This window comes from Nothoprocta perdicaria, unplaced genomic scaffold (assembly GCF_003342845.1).
Source record: "Nothoprocta perdicaria isolate Ctin4 unplaced genomic scaffold, notPer1 scaffold_105, whole genome shotgun sequence".
Lineage (NCBI taxonomy): Eukaryota > Metazoa > Chordata > Aves > Tinamiformes > Tinamidae > Nothoprocta > Nothoprocta perdicaria.
Window position 1 is genome coordinate 1358486 of NW_020454150.1, and position 19701 is coordinate 1378186.

A 19701-nucleotide genomic window follows, 5' to 3' on the forward strand; every position below is an offset into this window, starting at 1 on the left:
GGAAGTTCTTCCACTTGAAGAGCAATAGTGGCCAAGAAAGCATTGCCCATTAGCCACACTACCTCCACAAAGCCTGCAGCCTTATTAAATTACAACTGTTTGAACAAGGTCAAGCACTCGGGGTTTAATTCAAAGCGTTTCCAGGTATAATGCTGTCAGGTCAACTTAAACAAGCCAACAGAGGCTTTGAGCTTGATTAAATATTAAAACAGAATCTTCCACATCTGTTTTTACCCAAGGATGAAATTACTGTACATGCCTTCAACCAGCTCATTAATACACTGTACACATCTTGCCTCCAAAGGTTACAGGAATATCAATGCTGCCCAAGTGCCTGCAGTGGAACCCACACCACCCAGCTAGACAGGAGGTCACCGCATACCTTAGCGGGATGTCAATATTTCTTGACAAATGTGAGAGGTAATCAGTTAGACATAGATACATTCTAAATTAAAAGATTGAAGCCTCCAGTGAAGCTAAACCAGTTGTCTTTGATCTGAATCTTTTAATCACTCATCTCATTTTCTTTGATAGATAACTTGATAACAGACAGTGAACAGAAAGTCTGATACAACAGTAATTACTTTTCAAACTGGAGGGTTGTCACGTTCAACTAGAAATTTGCATTTTTGAAACATTTGCAAAGCATAATTTYTAATTGAAACATAAAAAGGTCCTTCAAGATCATCTATTTCAACASCAATCATTCCTAATGATCCCTTGATCCTGCATTAGGGTTGGAGAGAAAAGAAAGCATTTGAAGCTACAGCTTTTGATGATGATACATATACTGTGTCAACTACTCTGTATAACACCTGCTGCCATTAAACAAATAATAATAAAAATAATAATAAAAAGTACACAATCCCAAATAAGATACTTCTCCAGCACAGCCTTTGCAGAAGAAGGCAGACATCAGTCAAATYGCACTTCAATAACAATCTGTTAAATGCACAGAGACAAACCCAAGTCATCTGTGTAGAGCAACAGATGTATGAGACGGGGCTTGGAAGGGAAGCAATGTGYGTCTAAACTGCACCTCATCTCAGAAGGAGAAGAAAAAAAAAAACCACACTGCTCTAAGTTAGTATATTCCGAAACAGAACCTAAACATGTCATCCCTGCAAGTGTATTCTCRGCGAGTTTACCATAAAACACTCAAACTCACAACTCAGCCTGTGCAGGGCTCTCCTGGGGCTGGGGCAGGGAGGCGGTGCTCAAATCCACTGTTTCGGTAGCAATGCTSTTACATAATGAATAGGAAAAAAGCTACCCAAAAAGTTTTTGAATGCCCTTACATTTTTACAAGAGTCAAAACTATACACTTTAAGCAGTGGTAGTTAATAAGCCATGAGACAATTTGCTTAAAACAAAATAAAATTCCAATACAGTCTTTTACCACCCACTAATTTACACTTGAATAATATAATCAACTAAGCCAAACTATGCTTAATGTAAAGTCAATAAATTCCTTTTTGGCTGTTGACACAAAAACCTACAGGGCTTTTAACACTTGAGGAAATTAATCATTATAACCCTCTGGCTCAATGCACATCTATATTGAAATAATTTGGTCTTTAATTCACTTTATGTGTAGCTGGGTTTAAAGCAGTAAATATAACAGAAGCTGGCCTCATTAAACCAGATCCAGTTCTAACTGCCTTTCATTAGCTTGGTATATTGGAACAAAGTCAAAAAAAGTGTTTCTCTTAAAATACAATTGTGCAATATTAAGCAGCCCAAACAAACCAAGCCCATTAATATGTAATGCAATAATAACACTTAGGTTTGACCTGCTCAAAAGCCAGCAATAGGGATGGATCTGCTTTCAATTCGCTTTAGGTGCAGAGAGGTTCTTTTCCCCTGACCAAAGTTCACTGACCACAGAAGTAAGACCACCAAAACAAAGCACCTCCAGGCTACCGATACAACCCCACAGCTTCCTGGTTTTCAAGCCTTATGTACAGTTCGGATTTAGCCCAGACTCTCAGGCTTAGCTTGCCTGGACACCCACTGCAACAAAACCAGTCTGCGAGACCCAAGGAGCAGAACAACCCGCGCAAGTCATTTTAACACAGTGAGAAGATCGAGCTACTAAGCTGGACTTAGCTAAGACGAACTACATCTATGCTGCTCCTGGGCACCTAGTCAGGCTATTTGCAAATCTACTCCAGTTGCTGCAGTAACAAAACTGCTCTGGTGAGACAGAAAGCGCAGGACAAGGGCAAATTCGCCCTTTACAGCTTAAATGTACAGCAATCAGCTTCAGGTCTTCCTATTATAGACAGATGTACATATACACACACACACACATATACATAAAATATACCCCAAGGCTCACCAAAAGCATTTTTCTTTGGAAAATAAACAGCTCCAAGGGAAGAGAAATCTTTAAAAGTTATTTGCATGAATTCCTGAATCTCTACTGCTAAACAGCATTCAAACATAAACACCACACTCCTACAGTTTTCTCCTCTTGAGATTTACAGTTGAATTATAACAGAAACACTTCCTGGTTAAATTGGACAGATAATGCAATACAGCTTTTATCAAACCAATAAATATGTTATAATACACAAGCCTCAGGCCCTAAGAGACTTTCTTCTTCAGGTGCTGGCAGTTTATAAATTAGCTCATTTGTAGCAAAGAAAAAGCTTCATAATTAGTAACTAGTTCATCATTAAAACCTTGCAATTCACTGTATGATGTCACAGACTAATGATTTTGGCGCTCATTTACACACTCAATTATTTTCTGGCATCTTAGTATATTCAATCCCATTATTTCCTGTATAATGGACCAACTTCAACAGCTCTAATTCTTCTTCCGTAAATACAGAACACATGGCACAAGCCAAGATCATAGCTATCACTCTTAAAATAATTTCACATAATGTACAGTTTAAGTTTGACAAGGCTTAAGATGCTTTGCCCTGCAGCCAGCAAAGTTTGATTTAAAAAGCACTGTACAGTAATTAGATTTAAGCAACAGAATTACTTAAAGCACCACACTCATTGACTGGTAGAGCTTTTATTGCAGTAGATTAGACTCATTACCTAAAGAGATTGAAAAGCAGCTCAGGATTCATTTACTTCTGGTACTAGAAATTAATACACTTAGTTCTGGTGAATGCAGCGAGTGGAAGGCGCAGATGCAAGTCGTGCAGGTCACCCTGCACCAGGTGCCCCTTGGACTAACAGCACGAAGTGCCCTGGCTGAATGTTCCTTATCTGGGGAATAACCCAGATTTAACAAAACTTACTGAATATTCCTCATCTGGGAGACCTGTGGAACACAGAGTCTTCACATCTTTTACCCCCAAAACCCAAAATGGTAACCTCATTTAGTACACATATGGGAGCAGGGGGGGAAAAAAGGTGTGGAAAAGAGGCAGTTAAAGATTCAACAAGGATTTCTCCTGGCTATTTGAAATGAAACAATGATATTTTCATCTACTTTTGCAAAATCCTCAAAACCAAGAAAAAGCAAATCTGAGAAAATATCAGTCTTGTTTTGCATGGCATGAAACTTGAAGCATGTGAAGCAGGACATGAAAACTGGAGCGACAACTCAAACCTTGAATACGATGGCAGTGAGGGGCACTGTGGGTCTCGCCTGTAAAAAGCCGTCTTGAAAAAATTCAGGAAATGTCACACAACCAACCAGCAAACGAAGGCCAACACCTCACTCGACAGAGCAGGCCCACTTGATCACCCTGCTACAGTCAGAGAGTCGCCGTTTAAATTTCACATTCCTCCCTTCCTCAAATTATACTGAATAACCGTGAGCCTGGCAGGAAGCAACATGATTTATACTGGGTCCTACACCACAGTGGGAAGTAAACTTGGATCATGGTTGGCTTTTTCTTTCACCTCATTGTTAGCAAAGAAACTGCAAAACCCAAATTAAGATCTTACCRGCTAAGCTCCCCCCTTGGGAAGATTCAAGAACAGCTGTACAAAGAAGTAAACCCTGCTCAGCTTGAGGTCTCTAAACCATCTTCTTTAAAAGAGATCTGTTTATCTCGCACTCTTTTAGCATTGTTTTTATCATCTACCCTATTTGCATTAGTGAATTCCCATATTAGTACATAAGAATCCTGTAGAATATTATAAATTTGAGAAAACAAGCAACACGCCTTCTCACCCCAAACACTCTTTTGGGAGTGAAGTCCAAGCCATGTTTAAGCAGGCGGGGCTGAGGAACCCAAACCAGGTCTCAGCAAGACCCTTCTCTCTGTGCGTTACACATTAGGTGGTATCTTAACCATAGCCTCCTAAACTCTCTTCTCGGTCATTTGTCCTGAAGAGTCACTGCAGCACCCAGTGACTACTGCYCTGCTCAATAAAAATACAGAAGGTAGCATCAAGTGAATTAATTCTTAYAGAGTCCAAAGCTCAGTACCTGGATTTAGACTGAATGCTCTTTAGCATAGTCTTTGTAYGCAGTAAATCCAGAATTCAACAACAGTGGAGCAGCTGCTCAGTGACTGGGCTGCCGAATTCAATGACTGACAAAAGGTTACCTTAATTCAATGAGATAATCAGCGCACATTTACCCACTACCAAGACTTTTCCAACCATCTGCAAGGCGGCAGAGCTAACTGCCTGTAAAACAACCGGCAGCACGCTGACACGGCCCCACGGCCCTCGTGTCAATGAAAATGCATCTCTTAGCAACAGCTAAAAAGAAGCTGAACTTACAAAAATCTTTTAGAGGCATCATAAGCCAACAATTTCTTAGCAAGTGATTTTGATTGCTACTGATCTCCCAACAGATGTAGACTAATTGGTAAAATCTATTAAATGCACATGAAAAATTGGTGGGGGGAGCAAGTTGTCATGGCAGTAACACTGGGCATCACTAGAGTTGTGCACATAAAAGACAAAGTTAACCTTATTYCAGACCGCTGGCCTCCCAATGATATCACTAGCAATGAAGAAAATAAAAAGCAAGTGCTGTGCAGAGAGACAATAAAATGCTACTAAGGCTGCTGATAGGCATTTTAAGGTCATACAGGACTCAGCTGAAAACTCATATTTCTGAGAGGAAAAGAGAAGAGCCAAGAGTAAAATGACTTTAGTTACTTAAACTGCTTTAGGATTCCCTCCCCACTAAGCAGAAGTGAATAAGCTGCTCGTGTTCTCTTTCTAATTAAGCATTGCTAACTATATAGTAAGCAGACACCTTGTTATGAAGGTATAAATACCTTTAACTCAAAATTAAAAACCAAAATGTTAATGGAACTAAATTTTACAATTAACAGCCATACATAATTCTATTTTTTTAAAGCATCACTCACTGTACTGTGCTTGTGACATCCAAAAACTTTCAAAWACAGTATTGAAAAAGAAAGTATAATCAATCCATTGCCTTTCAGCTTAACACTAGATTGTAGACAGTTGTGTTTGGAAGTACACAGAGTAAACCAAATAGGGCACGTGCACACAATGAGATCTGCACTGCTTTTTGTTCTACGTGGTTAGCAGCTGTCAGTCAAAGTCATTTTCTCAAACAAGATCAACTACAGCCTATTTATTAACTTAAAAACTCCTTTATCTCTGTTCTATTTCTTGCTTAGCTCCAAGAGTCACCTACACTTCCTCTGTGACAGGCTAGTTACCCATTAGAAGTGTTGAGTATTATTTAAAAATGGATAGTTCTCCRAAAGAGAGGAACCAAACAGAGCTCCCCAGTATCACCTCTCCCAAGACTAGTATTAGAGAGATGCAAGAGCAAAATCCTTTAAATCTTCAACTGATGAGTGATTCACTGTGATACAATGTGATACAAAGAACTTACAGACAAGAATAAATCCAGGTAAAACTTCGACTTCAGAGCTAGTAGAGCAAGTCCTGCTTAGTACACCAATTAAAAAATAAATAAAATCCAATCACCTTTCAAGCAGTGACATGTGGTGCTTTTTGCCACTACTGTAACCACAGAACATAAGACGACTTATTTTCTAAAAGACTGTTAACAGCAACAATATACTAGAAAAATACGTTATTTACATTTTTCTTCTCCCAAAAGCTTGAAATTGACAGGAATCAAATCCAGTGACAAATATCAGAAAACAAAAATAGCAGACTGCAAATTTACAGATTACAGATTTAAAGATYATCACTTCAGATAAGCTTTTTCTCTTTTTTCTTGCAAGCCGTCACCCCCTGACAACTTGCATGCACTACGTCATACTTCGTATTTTCCACAAATAGGAGCAACCTCTAAATTATTCAAAGTACAAAGTAACAAAAAAAGTAACATTCATTTCTAATGTTCACCTACAACCAAGATACAAAAAAAAAAAAAAAAAAAGGCACCAAACGCAAAGCAAACAAAATATGCATTTCCTCCACCAGATTAGCTTAACCTGAAATTAGGAACTCGTTCCTGCTTGTTACACACCTCTTTGGAATATAATTTTAAAATGGCCATAGAAAATAAGTTACTGGTTTCTAAACCAGCACAAACTCCAATACCAGAGCATGCAGTTCACTACACATATATGCCAGMGCAAGAACAGGCTGGTCCACGTGCGCATGGCACGCGCTGGCTACCTCACACAAGGCTACCCTGATGAGCAGTTTTCTCCCATCATTTCTCAATCAATTTTTCTTCACTTTTTTAAACTTCAGGAAATGCTTATTACTTGCACCTGAACAACAGCTTGGTTTGCTAAGTCAGTGGAGCATGTTGCCCAATGTACACTAATGAACAGAATTTCTACTGCAATTTTCCAGTAATAAAGCAGCACTTAAAAAACACTCACAACTTAGCAGTAACACTAACTTTTTGTAACTGGTTAAGCAATGGGAGGAAGAGAGCTTGACAGTTCAAGGCAGAAAACACCACATACATGTGCAAGCACCRTTATGCACTCCTGCAGGTCTCGGTGGGTAGGTTTATAAACTGACTAATAACCAAATATTTATTCATAAGCCGATACCCTGTCCTCCTCTCCCACTACCGCTCGCTTGCTTGTTAACCCGACTCCTCCAGCAGGTTTGCTGGTGTTTACAAGATGAAAGAGCAGCAACAAAGTAGGAAATCAAAGCTGAGTGTCTTTTAAATTAGGAACAGAAGGAAGAGAGGGGGATGCAGCTGCCATTACAAGCACAGAACTTGTTTAACTAAGTTCAGTGATTGAAGTGGAGATTATTTTCGTCTTGATAATTTGACTTATCAAACATTGTCTTTTCATCACCTTTTAACTATTTCCACACAATCACTGGGCTAACTGCTGCCCTTTATTCCCCTATCCTAAGCATTTAGGAAATTCCATCTCACAGTGCTTCAATTTTGGCATTAACCCCATTTTTATACATCAATACTAAACCARCAGTTCAAGAAGTTTGAACTAAAATGTCCTTATAAAATAATGGGGGGACTTAAATGAAGCCTAGCAGAGGTCAGCCCCAGCCTCCTGTATATAAAGCTCAAAATCCAACAACTCCTAGACTTCCTGAACGCTAAAAGCACCGACCCAAGAAAGCAGARCACACCCTTTTTCTAAAGCAACATAGAAAATGCCCTCAGGAAACACAGACTCAAAATGGGGAGTTTTCCCAGGATGAACAATTTTTCCCCAAATAAATCATTTCTCAAACATTTTTTTCACTCATATTCTGGCTATTTGCTATAGCTGTCTGCAAGTCTCAGCCATCAGAGTCTTACATGAAGAAACAGTACCTTTAACCACACCAAAATACACACAGATTCCATCAGCATCTTTACCAATGCGCTAATGGAATATGTTGCAGTCCAGTGKGGTTGGGGCCCTTCTTATCAGCTATGTACTGATGTTTGAGCTCTKGAACTTCAAGGAATCCCAAGAGGGTAAATGCTTGGTGAGGCTTCTGCTGGAGGTGAGCAGCTCAGTCAGTGGGATTTGCAACTTTAAGTTGTTTGGTGAACTCAAAGGAAATTGCTAAGTACAACTGCACTGTTCTATATTACTGAGCTTCTGACATGGAATGTATTAGTCAAGCCTACTAAACCTGGAAACAGGAAAATAACTTAAAAAAACCTTAAAAACTATTTACCCTCCTTATATCACAAGCACAGATGTGCACTTCTGATAGCAATTCAGCAAGCTTAAATAGATGCCAAAAGCAGCGACATTGTACCTTGCACTGTATTAGCAACACTTTCTAATGGAGGAAGTTATTAAGCTGAGCTTTTAAGTTTTCAAGCTAAGTTATTCAAACCCTTTAAGTCATTTCATTTATAGTTACCATCACATCTTATCTGCTCCTTATTTCTCTAATTGCCAGAACAAGAAAATCATCTAGCAAGGCCATGCACTATAAAGAATGACACTATATCACTAGTACCCAGCAGAAATCAGACTAATTCGATGATTAGTTAGGCCTTTAATTAGGCCCTTAATAGCAAACCACTCAGGACAGCACAGGACCTATTGGCTAAGAGGTACCTTATGTTAGGCACTTCATTCTCAAGATCCACAATCACAATTCAAATCTACACTCACTGTCATAGCAGCATTGCTTCAGGACACAGAAGTAAGCAATCTGTCCAGTTTTGTTGCACAAAGCTCGAGGCATTAAGTTCAAAATGCACCTTCACAATCGTTGGGAAAAAGATTCACTCCTTTTACTTGCTCAAATGTACTCCTGCATACAGGAAGAGAGCGGCCTTCAGAAAGAAGCACTAAGAAGTTCAGAAACATATTCAAGGTGGCACAGAAAAGCCCTTAAGTCACTTGACTGGTAATGCTTSTCTTGGTACAACCCTGACAAAGCTTATTTTTTTCAAAAAACATGGTCTTTTGTAACTTGCAACTGTCAGATTGGAAAACTACATTTGATGAGCGATTGATTTACACCCCGGGGATCTTGTACATTGACAAAGAAGAAATATCTGTCAAAAAAATTGCATAGAACCTCTACCGCAAAGCACCCAGAGTTTTCAGGACTTTTTTTCCCTAACCCAGCTGAACTGTTAACACATTCCAAATGCTGCAGAATAAACATCAAAGACTCACAAATACAATGATGGCAGAATATTAGCTTAAATGTCTCTTTTTTTTTTTTTTTTTTTTTTTGGCTAAGACAGATAGAAGTATTAAGAAAACAGCCCATGCAGTTTGCCTTAATTCTAGGGGCAGGGTGGGTTTTTTTTTTTTTTTTTTTTTTTTTGAGGGGGGGAGTGAAGAAGAGAAGGAGGAGTCATTTATGTTTTTCTGTTGCTGCTGTTGCTTTGTTTTTGTTTACTCCAAACAGAGCGAGGGGGAATAAGCGAGTAAAACACCTAATTACAATTTAAGTATCAAATGTCTCTCCCAGTTCAGACAGAGCTCACAGAAAAGACAGTAGATGAGCAAAAGTAAGTGGAACTGCTACAACTATGCAGGTTGTTTTTTGTTTAAAACTCACTACTGGCAGTTTGACTATAGCAGGCTCTACAGCACATCACACCAATTACTTTAGGTTGAAAAGAAACTACTTAGATTATCAAATTTAATCCTTAGGATTAAACGGCCTACTACAAAGATTTGGAATTGTTCCTTATGATAGACTAGAATTATGTGCACATCATTTGTAAATATGTTCTTAGGCTTATTATCCACCTTGGAAAAAAATGATAAGTTGCATCTCCTCAGACAGTTCTATGGAAAATTGGCAACGGATAATATCTTTCCAGAAACTGAGCTTGCTACATCAGAAGTGAGAACTCAAACTTCCCCTATTTTGAAGGCACGGGCCAATCCATTTTAGGAAGAGAAAAAAAAAAAGTTTCTCAGCATGTTTCTCAGGTCAGTCAGAATGTATCGAATTGTAAGATACCAAGAAAGCCCAAGAGATCCTGGTATCTATTTACAGTTATATGAGCTACTTCTCCAGAGCATGGCATGACAAAGCTTTTCCATTTCAGTTTTAGATACTCTGACAAAGGGATAAGGCGTTCTCCAACTTGTGATAAGCTGCAGCATCTCAAGTGTGAACAGGAGCCATGTGAAAGCATTTGTTTGGCTTATGCATAGATTTAGTACTTTGAGCACTGCTGAAGTTAGAGCCAGCAGAGAAACTGCACAGAGCAGCAGCCCCKGTGTGCCGAGCACCTCAGAAGCGCAAGGAGCAGAGTTACAGCAACAAGGTGCAGCACAGGAGTATTTTGTGAATGGGGACAGGAAGCACTAACATAGYAGTTGACTTTTGTTGAGTAACAATAACATTCTCTGGCCATTTGTCACCATAAAGATGTTACAAGGGCAAGAGTACTGCTGGAGCACCGCTATCTCCGCAGTTGTATCTTATGGAATGAGACATCTGAAGCCACTTTTTCCCACCCCCCCCTCGCTCTCTTTTCTTTTTCTCCTCTTCTCTCTTTCTTYCCTCCACCCCATCTATGGTGTCCTCAACATGAGCACTGCAAATTATCCCTTGTAGAAACCTGTCTTCCACTCCATTTCCACTCCCAGACTCAATCCTGGGAACACAGACTTCATGCAAAGTCACCTCCAAAGTTAGACAGTGGGATTAATCCCTGCAGGGTAAATCAGCAAGGCTCATTCCGTAGCACTTCCTTTCTGCCTAAGCTTGTCTCCATCTCTGCTCACTGGAAAACTTAGAGGCTGAAGAGGATAAGGTAGAACAAGCAAAGAAACCTCAGCCAGGAGCCTCCTTTTGCCTTCCCACAGGAGGACAGGGAGCTGAGGAGCAGCACAGGGGGGAGTCGCAGATGCCAAAAACCTTCACTATAGACTGGCCCTTTGCCTAAAAGACAGGAGGAGGAACACCCAGCATCTGCGCTGCCACAAACTGCATCCCACAAGAGTCCCATCCAACCATGCCAAGCTGCACTTGGAAAAGCTAAACGGCCATAGGCCAGTAAAAGCAAAATTAAACAAGAGTTCAAGTATGGAAAAAAAATAAAACCACTTGTTTTTGCACAAACAGCTACTTTGGCGCACACAAAATAAACGTGAAAAAAACAGCATTATTTCAAGCCAAGAATAAGATGGAAACAATTAATATGCAGTTGCTGTTTTCAGCCTTTTCAAAAGGGTCTCTAAGAGCACCAAGAAAGCACAGGGAAGTGCTTCTCAAGTGACATTCTGTATCTTTCATACTTAACAATGCCAAGTACAATTTATCAAGCAAAAGATGTAACCACTGGATACAGGCCCACTGTCCTCTAACCTGCTAAACGAATTGCCATCATCCCTTCATTTTTTTTTTAAACCAAGCTTGTATGTTTAGAAATAAGCAAGTAAAATCTGTCTACAGCGAACAAACAAGCATTTCTTCAGGTTTACAGCCACGCTGAGGTTGTACTCGGATATCTAACTCCTGAGCTGATAGRTTTCCTAAAGTTTCCAGATGGCAGAACCTTCCTTATCCAAGTAACCAAGAACAAGGAGYACACATGCAAAATGTCACCAAATAGAGTTGCTCTACCAATGACCCCATTACAGATAAATTAAATATCCATTACATCATCTAATGACTTCAAGATTAACTTTTAAAGGCAAACCTTTGTTGCATTTCCAAAAGTATTTTTTGATGCACTAAAAAGCTTATACAAAAACTAGACACTGCTCAACATGTTCCGGCTCATTCTCCCCTCTGTTCGCACCCTTTCCTACTATATTTTCAGTTTTTACACTGCATTTTCTGATTAACATTCTTGTACAGCCCTTTTCAGAAGACGACGGGTGAGAGGTGTGAAGTGTGAGAGATGAGATGTGTATGCAAGATATCCTGAACATAAGGAAGAACACATAAGAGCAGTGAAAATTGATCTTGCACACTTCACTATATCACAATGCATAGTTTTAGCAAACTACTGAGCAATAAGTGTCCTCCTCTTTCTGCTGACATTTTTCTTTTAATCTGGCGGAAATATATCATTTAGAATTTCATCCTGACAAATGTCTCCATTTTCAGTTCGTTTGYTGTCAAGAAGGCTTTGCCTCTGGCTAGAGGCTGGTCAGCTCCTCTAACTCATGAATTAACTCCACACATTGGGATAGATGCTTACCCAATATGGTCAGATAATTTGAATCATGACAACATTTTAAGCAGCCACCAGAACAGTCAAGGTTAAGTGCAAAGTCCTTTTGAGGTTTAGTTCATGCTGCCCRTCATGTTTTACACCAGGTAAACCACATACATGATATAACATCACACCATGCACAGAATCTAATCTAAAGCTGATGACAGTTATTCGACTTTCTGATGAAATCTGCCCTCCCCACAAGCCTTATATCTGTATCTGTTCACATGGAAGTGAGAGAGCAAACCTRCACACCAAAGGGTAGAGAAACGGGTAGGGAAGGATAAGGCCCAAACAGCTGTACTACCTTCTGCTGCTTCCGGTAACTGGGTGATGACCTGTCTTTGCACAGGTTCAGAAGCACCATAACACAACACAAACTGATTTTTAAACAAATACTTTTTTTTTTCCAGGCCTATAGAGAACAGGAAATAACACCTGATAGTTGTATCTATTTACAGCAGCATTAGCCTGTGCTATTTCTACTTCTGCTGAAACAAGAGCACTGCACGTAGCTGTTCCGAATCAGCAACTGGGTCAGAAGACCCAGTTCAGCAGCTCTGCATCACCACCACCACAAGGAAAGGAAGCACCAGCAACTCCATACAAGTATTTTATCTTGTGCAAAACACTCAATAGTCCCACAGTCAGGCTCCAGGTCTGCCAAAGTAGCATTCAGCCATTACTGAGGTTCAGCTGTGTTAGAGTAGTAYCTATCTCTCTGCTGCTCTGGGCACTCTGAAGCCTTCAGAAAAGGGCCACAGGCAGCTCTGGGTCTCTGCTGACCATTTCTTGCTCCCTCAGGAAGGCCAGCTCAAGGTCTGCCTTTTGCACTGCAAGTGTGAAAGCTCAGCTTGCCAAACAAGGGGTGCGGGGGCGGATCYGAATTCAAATGTACCAAATCTTAAATGTTTCATCCCAATGAGAGTTAATTCTGTATAAAAAAAATCAAAATGAATCAAAAGAGGACAAAAAACACACACAGAAAACCCCACCTTCCAGATATTCAGTAGAAATCTGAGCAGATTCCTGCACACACACTTTTTCCCTACTGAAAGTCAATAGGAAAGATACTTCACCTTCAGCATTGATGAAAACAACAATTTTGAAAAGCTCTTACTTAAACTACTTACACTAACAGTCAAAGAAGCTTTAAAAKACACAGATCTGTTTCAAGTCTAGCTATGACTGAGAGGTGCTACTTGGCTACAGGTTATTGCATCAAATTCAACATATGATCTTGACATGCCCCATACAGATACTTAAACTACTATTAAAAGTAGCTTGACTGTTTTCCCAAGTGTTGTTTTGTTTACTCATGAATTACCATGAAATAACATTCAATAACATYCCAATAAACAAGCAATACCTATTTAAAGGGTTAGTTTTACAACTCTCTTATCTTAAACTATATTCAAAGCCAAASAGTGTAAAGACCAACATCTATCCTGTATTTAGGTCAAGTCTATATATAATTGTCCAATAATCTGCCTYATAACTAAGACAAGTAGCACACTTGAGGACATGCACTCCACCGAAATTCAACTGCTCATTCGCCAACCTTACACTCTTTCCTGACATGGAAATGCTTTTAAACACGAGTCACACTTAATTTTGAAGCACCCAAATGAAAGCTTATTTCTTGCCAAAGTACTCGTTAGAGAACAGATTTGTTGGGCTAACTTCTGAAAGACAAATTTATCCTTATACGAGTATTCAGTACTGCCAGTCATGGCTTTTTCAGCACCATGACCCAACGAGCGGTTCTAGCGATGCCAGTTACTGTGGTTAGACTATTGGGGAGACTAACCCCACAGACACACACACACTCCAGACATCCCACAGGACACACCGTTGCATTCAAGCTGCAGTTGCTCTGTAGTCCAACCATCAAGTTTCATTCTACTGTGGACTACCAGAACTACAGAAGAACTTCCAAAGCTACTCAGATAGCTTTATCACCACAAGCAGCTAAGTCTTTACAGTGCATGGCTATAGCATCAATCACAGTCAGCAGCAGCCCTGAATTCCTATTCTGGCTGCTAGGCTGGAAGCTCCACACAGCCTTCACACACCTTGGAAGTCCYTGGAAGTTTCTGATAGAGATCCACACGTAAGAGCAATTATGTTTAGGATATGTTAAAAGTTACAAAACTATCAACATACATACACCAATATGTGTATTGTCAGGCCTCAGACAGTTCCACAACCCAGCTGCTCTTGCAGATCCCACTAAATTCACACATAACGAACAAATTCTCCTTTTTCCACCTTCTGGCCACTTAACAATCAGCTGAACGAAGAACATGATTGAAAACGACCATCAGTTTGTAGAACAAGATGTTAACGACAGCACTACAATGACAAAATAATCTGGCTTATTCCATGTCAAAAACAACTGCCAATCAACTTCACCACCAAGTAGCTTGAAAACTAAAAGAGTTAACCTGGAAATAAGGGCCAAATAAAGGCAGAAAACCCCTAGAAGGACTCTTCAAAAGAAGCTGAAATAAGAAGATTCTGCAATTAACGACAATATGCCACTCTGACACCTTCACTTTCATGCCTAGGATAATTACCTCACCTCCAGTTCCCATTAACAGTTTTTAAGCTAAGCTCATCTACATTAGAAAACAAACACACACAAAAAAAAAACCCCACAAACAAAAACGACAACACACTAACAGTCTTAAAAATCCAAAGTTCTTCTGAGGGTATTATAGTTTCAYGTGGTGTTAGAGCCCCACAAAAAGCAAGCAGATCCACGCAGGAAGCGAAGGCAACACGCCACAGCCAGTTCAGATGGCAGATTCCCAGAATACCYGTCTCTCACACAGACAAGACAAAACAGTTTCACACCCAAAAGAGAACACATATCTGATTTTCCCTGCTGCTTTTCACCTTCTGGAAATCCAAACAGCAAGCTATACAATGGCAGCACATAACCAGCTAAGTTAAATTTGCTCTTCAGAATTGATTCTGCAAGAAACCTGGACCTACATCCTCGCTTACACACACTTGTAAGTGAACAAACAACAAGAAGAGTCATTACTCTTGCATTACAACATTTGCTTTTATCTTCTAGCTTACCTGGTCTTTTTCATGGGGTAGAAGGCTGACAGGTGGAAGCGAAGCTGGGAAAGCACTGGAATATTTGGGAGCCCCTTTGCTTTCCAAACTGCCATAATTCACTCTATACTGCGGGCCGTCCTTCAGTAATCTCCCGTTGTTCACTGCCCGTTTGGCCCCCAGACGCAATCTCTGCTGAAAAGCAGGATTGTTGAAAATATTTGCTAGATCATTTTGACTTCTCAAATACTTTTCTATGTTTTTCAGAGAGGAGCCATTTGGTTCTTGAAGCCCTTCAATTGCTCTTCTTAAGAGTTTATTCCAATCCACATTACGAAGCTCATTACAAGCTCCTCTAGATCCCTTAACAGATTTAGGAATAGTGCCAGGTTTAATAGATGAAAACCGTCCAGGATTATCTGGGTCCTTGTAGGATGCAAGGCCTTTGTTGGTAACTTTAAGAATAGAACCATCTTGAACGCTAAGTTCCAATTGTTCTGAAACAGTCTTCTTATCTAATCCATGGGAAGCACAAACAGCGTGACATATTCTCTCTTCAGATGGCCTTTGCTTTTGCTTTTTAACTTTCTGTATAGCTTCGAGAATCCACTCCGTATAAAGTGGGTTGGCAAGTTTTACCATGGTTGACCAGTAATTGCTTCCAGCCAAGAGTGACCCATAGAGGTTCCTCCTTATCCTTTTAAGGGATCCTTCCRAGGTTGCTCACACCTCAAAAACAAATCAATGGATTCCACACACTATTTGGATGCACCTCAAAAACACCCATCCTAAGGAATCAGAAAAGGCAGCCCAACATCTGATGACTGAAACTTGTAATTACTTCGCTTCAATAGAAGGGCAGAGAGGATTCACCTGTGATGCTTCTGGTACATCCTTACGAGGAAGTTCAGTTCATCCTTCAAAAAGGAAAAAAGAGGCAGGGGAAGAACAGAGTTAATGCTTAATACTTTAAATAAGCAATTTTTTAAAAAGGCATGTGTTCATACTGCAGATACTGCAGCAGGCCAAACAGTTATTCCAATCCATGTATAATTTCCTCCCCATACCAAACCAGAAGCAATATAAACCTTATATTTACATACACCCACAACCTTGATGAAATGCAAGTTATTGGTCACCGTCTTTTCTCACAAAGCAGTGTCTTTAACTACCAACCATATTTTGACCAACTCGGGAGAATCCCAACCAAAAGACCAGTGCTGTGTTGCCTGGAGTGCGTCCTCTGCAGCCAGCAACGCTGGATCCTCAAGGCCTGAGCCAGGCACTTGGTGCACACACCGTGCAAGCTCTCCGAAACAGAAGTTAAAGTAGAGTTTATGTGAAAGTTTCACCCGTAACAAACTGTCAGCATGAATATTTATAAAGATGTCATATTGACAAAGTGTGCTCCATGGGTGACTCACAGTTTCAAGAATAATTTTCTTTACTTCTTGTTATGGAATGCAATAAAGAAAACCTCTTCCCATAGGAAGATTCAGTGGCCTACAAAAGCCTTTTAATAAACCCCAAAGAATATCTTCATCAGGATTTCTTTTTTCATTCCACAGGTCAACATATGAAAAAGCCACATAAATGAAAATAATAGAGCAGTCACCTAATGCCAAGATAAATATATYTGAGGTTAAATTTAAAACAGCTTCTTTTGCCATGAAATCTGAGTGACAACATTTGAAAATATGGAGAAAAGAGTTGTAGAACTATTTTAAAATCAAAGAAAAATAATCAAACATGAAAAAAGGAAGCCTTCAATATCAGGAAACTGGTTTTCTCGTAAAGAGGATTGTCCAGTTTCTTGGCAAAACCATAACTGGAAAGTGGGTAGAGGGATGCAGAAGAGGCAGGGAGCAGAGGACACAAACACATGATTTTTTAGGCTGCTTGCCACAGTCCAACAGTAACACCTCTGATTCTGTAAGCTTGCCTACCGTGTCTATTTTAGCCATCTTGGATTTCACTTGAGGTTAGAAACTCAAGCAGATTAATGGCAGGAAATGGAAATTACATTTTCCAAAACCCTAACTGATTCAGCAATTCCAACTATGTTCAAGTTGTTAGATATTCACTGCAACTGTAAAGAGATTCACTGAAACTGTAAAGAGAATAACTAAATCCATACCCTCCCCACCCATCTCCTTACCCAACACCCAGTAACTCCAGATCCTGTTTCACGTACTATTATACCTGCACAGTAGGATTAGTAACAAAAGAGTAGCTGCTTATTGGCAAATATAAAGCAGTTTCAAACAGTTTCACACACACAAAACTGTATTTGCTGAGTCAGGCATATTCACCTCACTTTTAAACCTACTGCAGTTTCTACTGTTATATTGAATTTTGTACAGGCAACCACATCACTTCCATTAAATTCCAGAACTCACAGTGCAGGGTCTGTTCAAGGCATCCGGACACTGATGAACATTTTAGTGTAAATGCTCTAACTTGCGGGTTACAGGAATTTTTATTGGCCAGTGACTGTGGCAAAAGGTGAACATTAGCCTACAGCCTCATTAAAGTCTGCTGCTTGCTGCAGGAATTTCACAGCAATATACATTCAGAACTACATTTTACTTATTTACTTAAAATTCCCCATGTGTCATGCAACCTCCTGCACGCTGGCACCTACTAAATCAATGCTGGCTGAGCATATCAGCAGGAGAGCAGAATTTCCACTGCACAGGGCAGGGTGTTTTTGAAAGCCATGCTAGAGATCTTGAACCCACTCCCTCCAACAGGAGGAAAGTTCTGCTTAAGAAAGCCAGGCTAAGAAACCCAACCCAATTTCTGGATCGTCTCAATGCTACGGAGAGTTTCTGTTGCTCTGAGCCTGTAGCCGAGTGTGTCCTGCCATGCAGGACCTTGACTCCCACGAGTGACACGGGAAGCGCAGCCACTTGTGAGTGTCACAGCAGCTTCTTATCAACAAGAGGTTTTGCCACAAACACAGTCCAGCCTAGTGACTGTGGAGCAATAAATTCAAAAGGCTTTCCATACATCAAGGTCTGCTAAGACACTTATTGATCCAATATTGGCAACATACACACAGATACGCACCCAGTCAATCAGCATGTGTAGGGACAAAACGAGCTCCCTTAGAGAGAATTTTTTCACATTCAACAAAAGACAACACAGGGAGCTTCAAAGAAAAAAAATCAGGTTTCTAGGTTGAGAACTATGTTTCTCAGTACTGTAAGAGAAACTCATACTTCATTTAACTTAAAAGCATGATGTTTACCCAGATACTTTCTAAGGAAATGCCAATTTTTATGAGTAATTATAAACTAGTAGCAGGCGCTCGTATCTTTTAATGTTCCTCTCCTTATAATTTAAAAAAAAAAAAAAAAAAGAATCACTTTAATCAAGCCCTCAAGAAAACCCATCCAGTCACAGATTAGATTCTCCAGACTCCCAAGCGCACAGGACCCCTTCCAAATTGGTGGCAATGGTCATTAAACTCTAGCTCTTACAGCTATCAGTTCCACACTCTATTATACTTTATTTTGCATATAGTAACACAATGCAAGACTTCTGATGCACTCTTGCATAACACAATGCAAAATTTCTGAAATACTCCTGCATCTCTCCCAGTCTGCTAACAAATCTGCTACTTTAGAACAGCATTTGTAGAGATTACTTGTAACACAAGGGGAGCCAGCTCTAGTCAAGGCCTGTCCTTTCAGCCAAGTTATAAGTTTGATAAATGAAACTGCTTGAGATTTAAAATGAATGTAAAAACAGTCATTATAAAGTGCACACCTATGGTAGAGCTGAATCTAATTCAAGAATGCACTGGCTGAACATGTCATTCTTGGGTGTCATCAGTAATCCTATAATCCTGTAATGGGTTCTTGTTTTACAGTGAACTAGTATCTGGAATTACTTTTGAGTGTTACAGATTTTGAAAACAAGCTCTGTAGTAGGGAAGGGGGAGAAAAAAAAATCTTGGGGAAAAATAGCTAGTTCTCCCATTTCCCAGACTCCCAAACAAAATGACAAAGTCATTTATCCAAAGCATCCAAAAGCATCTCAGAACACGTGGACTAAAATCTACCTTGGAGAAAACATAACAACCTCACTTGTCTTAATTGCAGGTGGAGTTAAACTTTTAAAACTCGATGACAACAAAACTATCAGGAAAAAAATAAAGGAAAGGGGACAAACAATCAAGCAGAGGGAGCTGTGCAAGCTGCTGGTGACCTGTAAAGCAGGGCTCTGTGCTCCCTGCGCGGGAGCGGCGGTGGCGGCCGCCTCTCTGCTGCAGCAGCAGGGTCAGGTAAGGATTGCAGCACCAGCAGCAGCAGCAGCAGCAGCAGCGATGCTGCCGGCGCCTTCAGCGAGCTCTGCCCTGCTCGACCCCGGGCATTGGGACCCGCGCAGCTGACGAGCTCCGCTCTGGCACCGCCGCCTCGGCTGAGGAGCACGGTGCTCGCTCTGCCAGCCCCGGCAGACGCGGCCGCGCACCGCGGAACGGGGAAGGGGAAGGCAGGCAGTGATTTCCAGCGCCTGTGATGCTCCGGGAAGTGTTCCCACCGGGAAGGCGGCTGTTCCGCGCCTGCTCGCGCCACGCGCTCTCCGCAGCGGGGCCGAGCAGCG

General features: G+C 40.5%; 1 protein-coding gene across 3 annotated transcripts in view; it reads right to left on the reverse strand.

Moving 5' to 3' along the window:
• Positions 1–19701, reverse strand: part of KAT6B (lysine acetyltransferase 6B) — an 85554-nt gene that overhangs the window by 63815 nt on the left and 2038 nt on the right. For 2 of the 3 annotated variants that reach the window (XM_026044576.1, XM_026044569.1), the window contains exon 1: positions 15112–16167. In XM_026044576.1, the coding sequence (XP_025900361.1) occupies positions 15112–15732 (621 nt within the window). In that variant the 5' untranslated portion in view covers positions 15733–16167. Of the gene's footprint in view, positions 1–15111; positions 16168–19701 lie in introns of those variants that run through there. The other variant, XM_026044560.1, reaches the window with a different exon arrangement.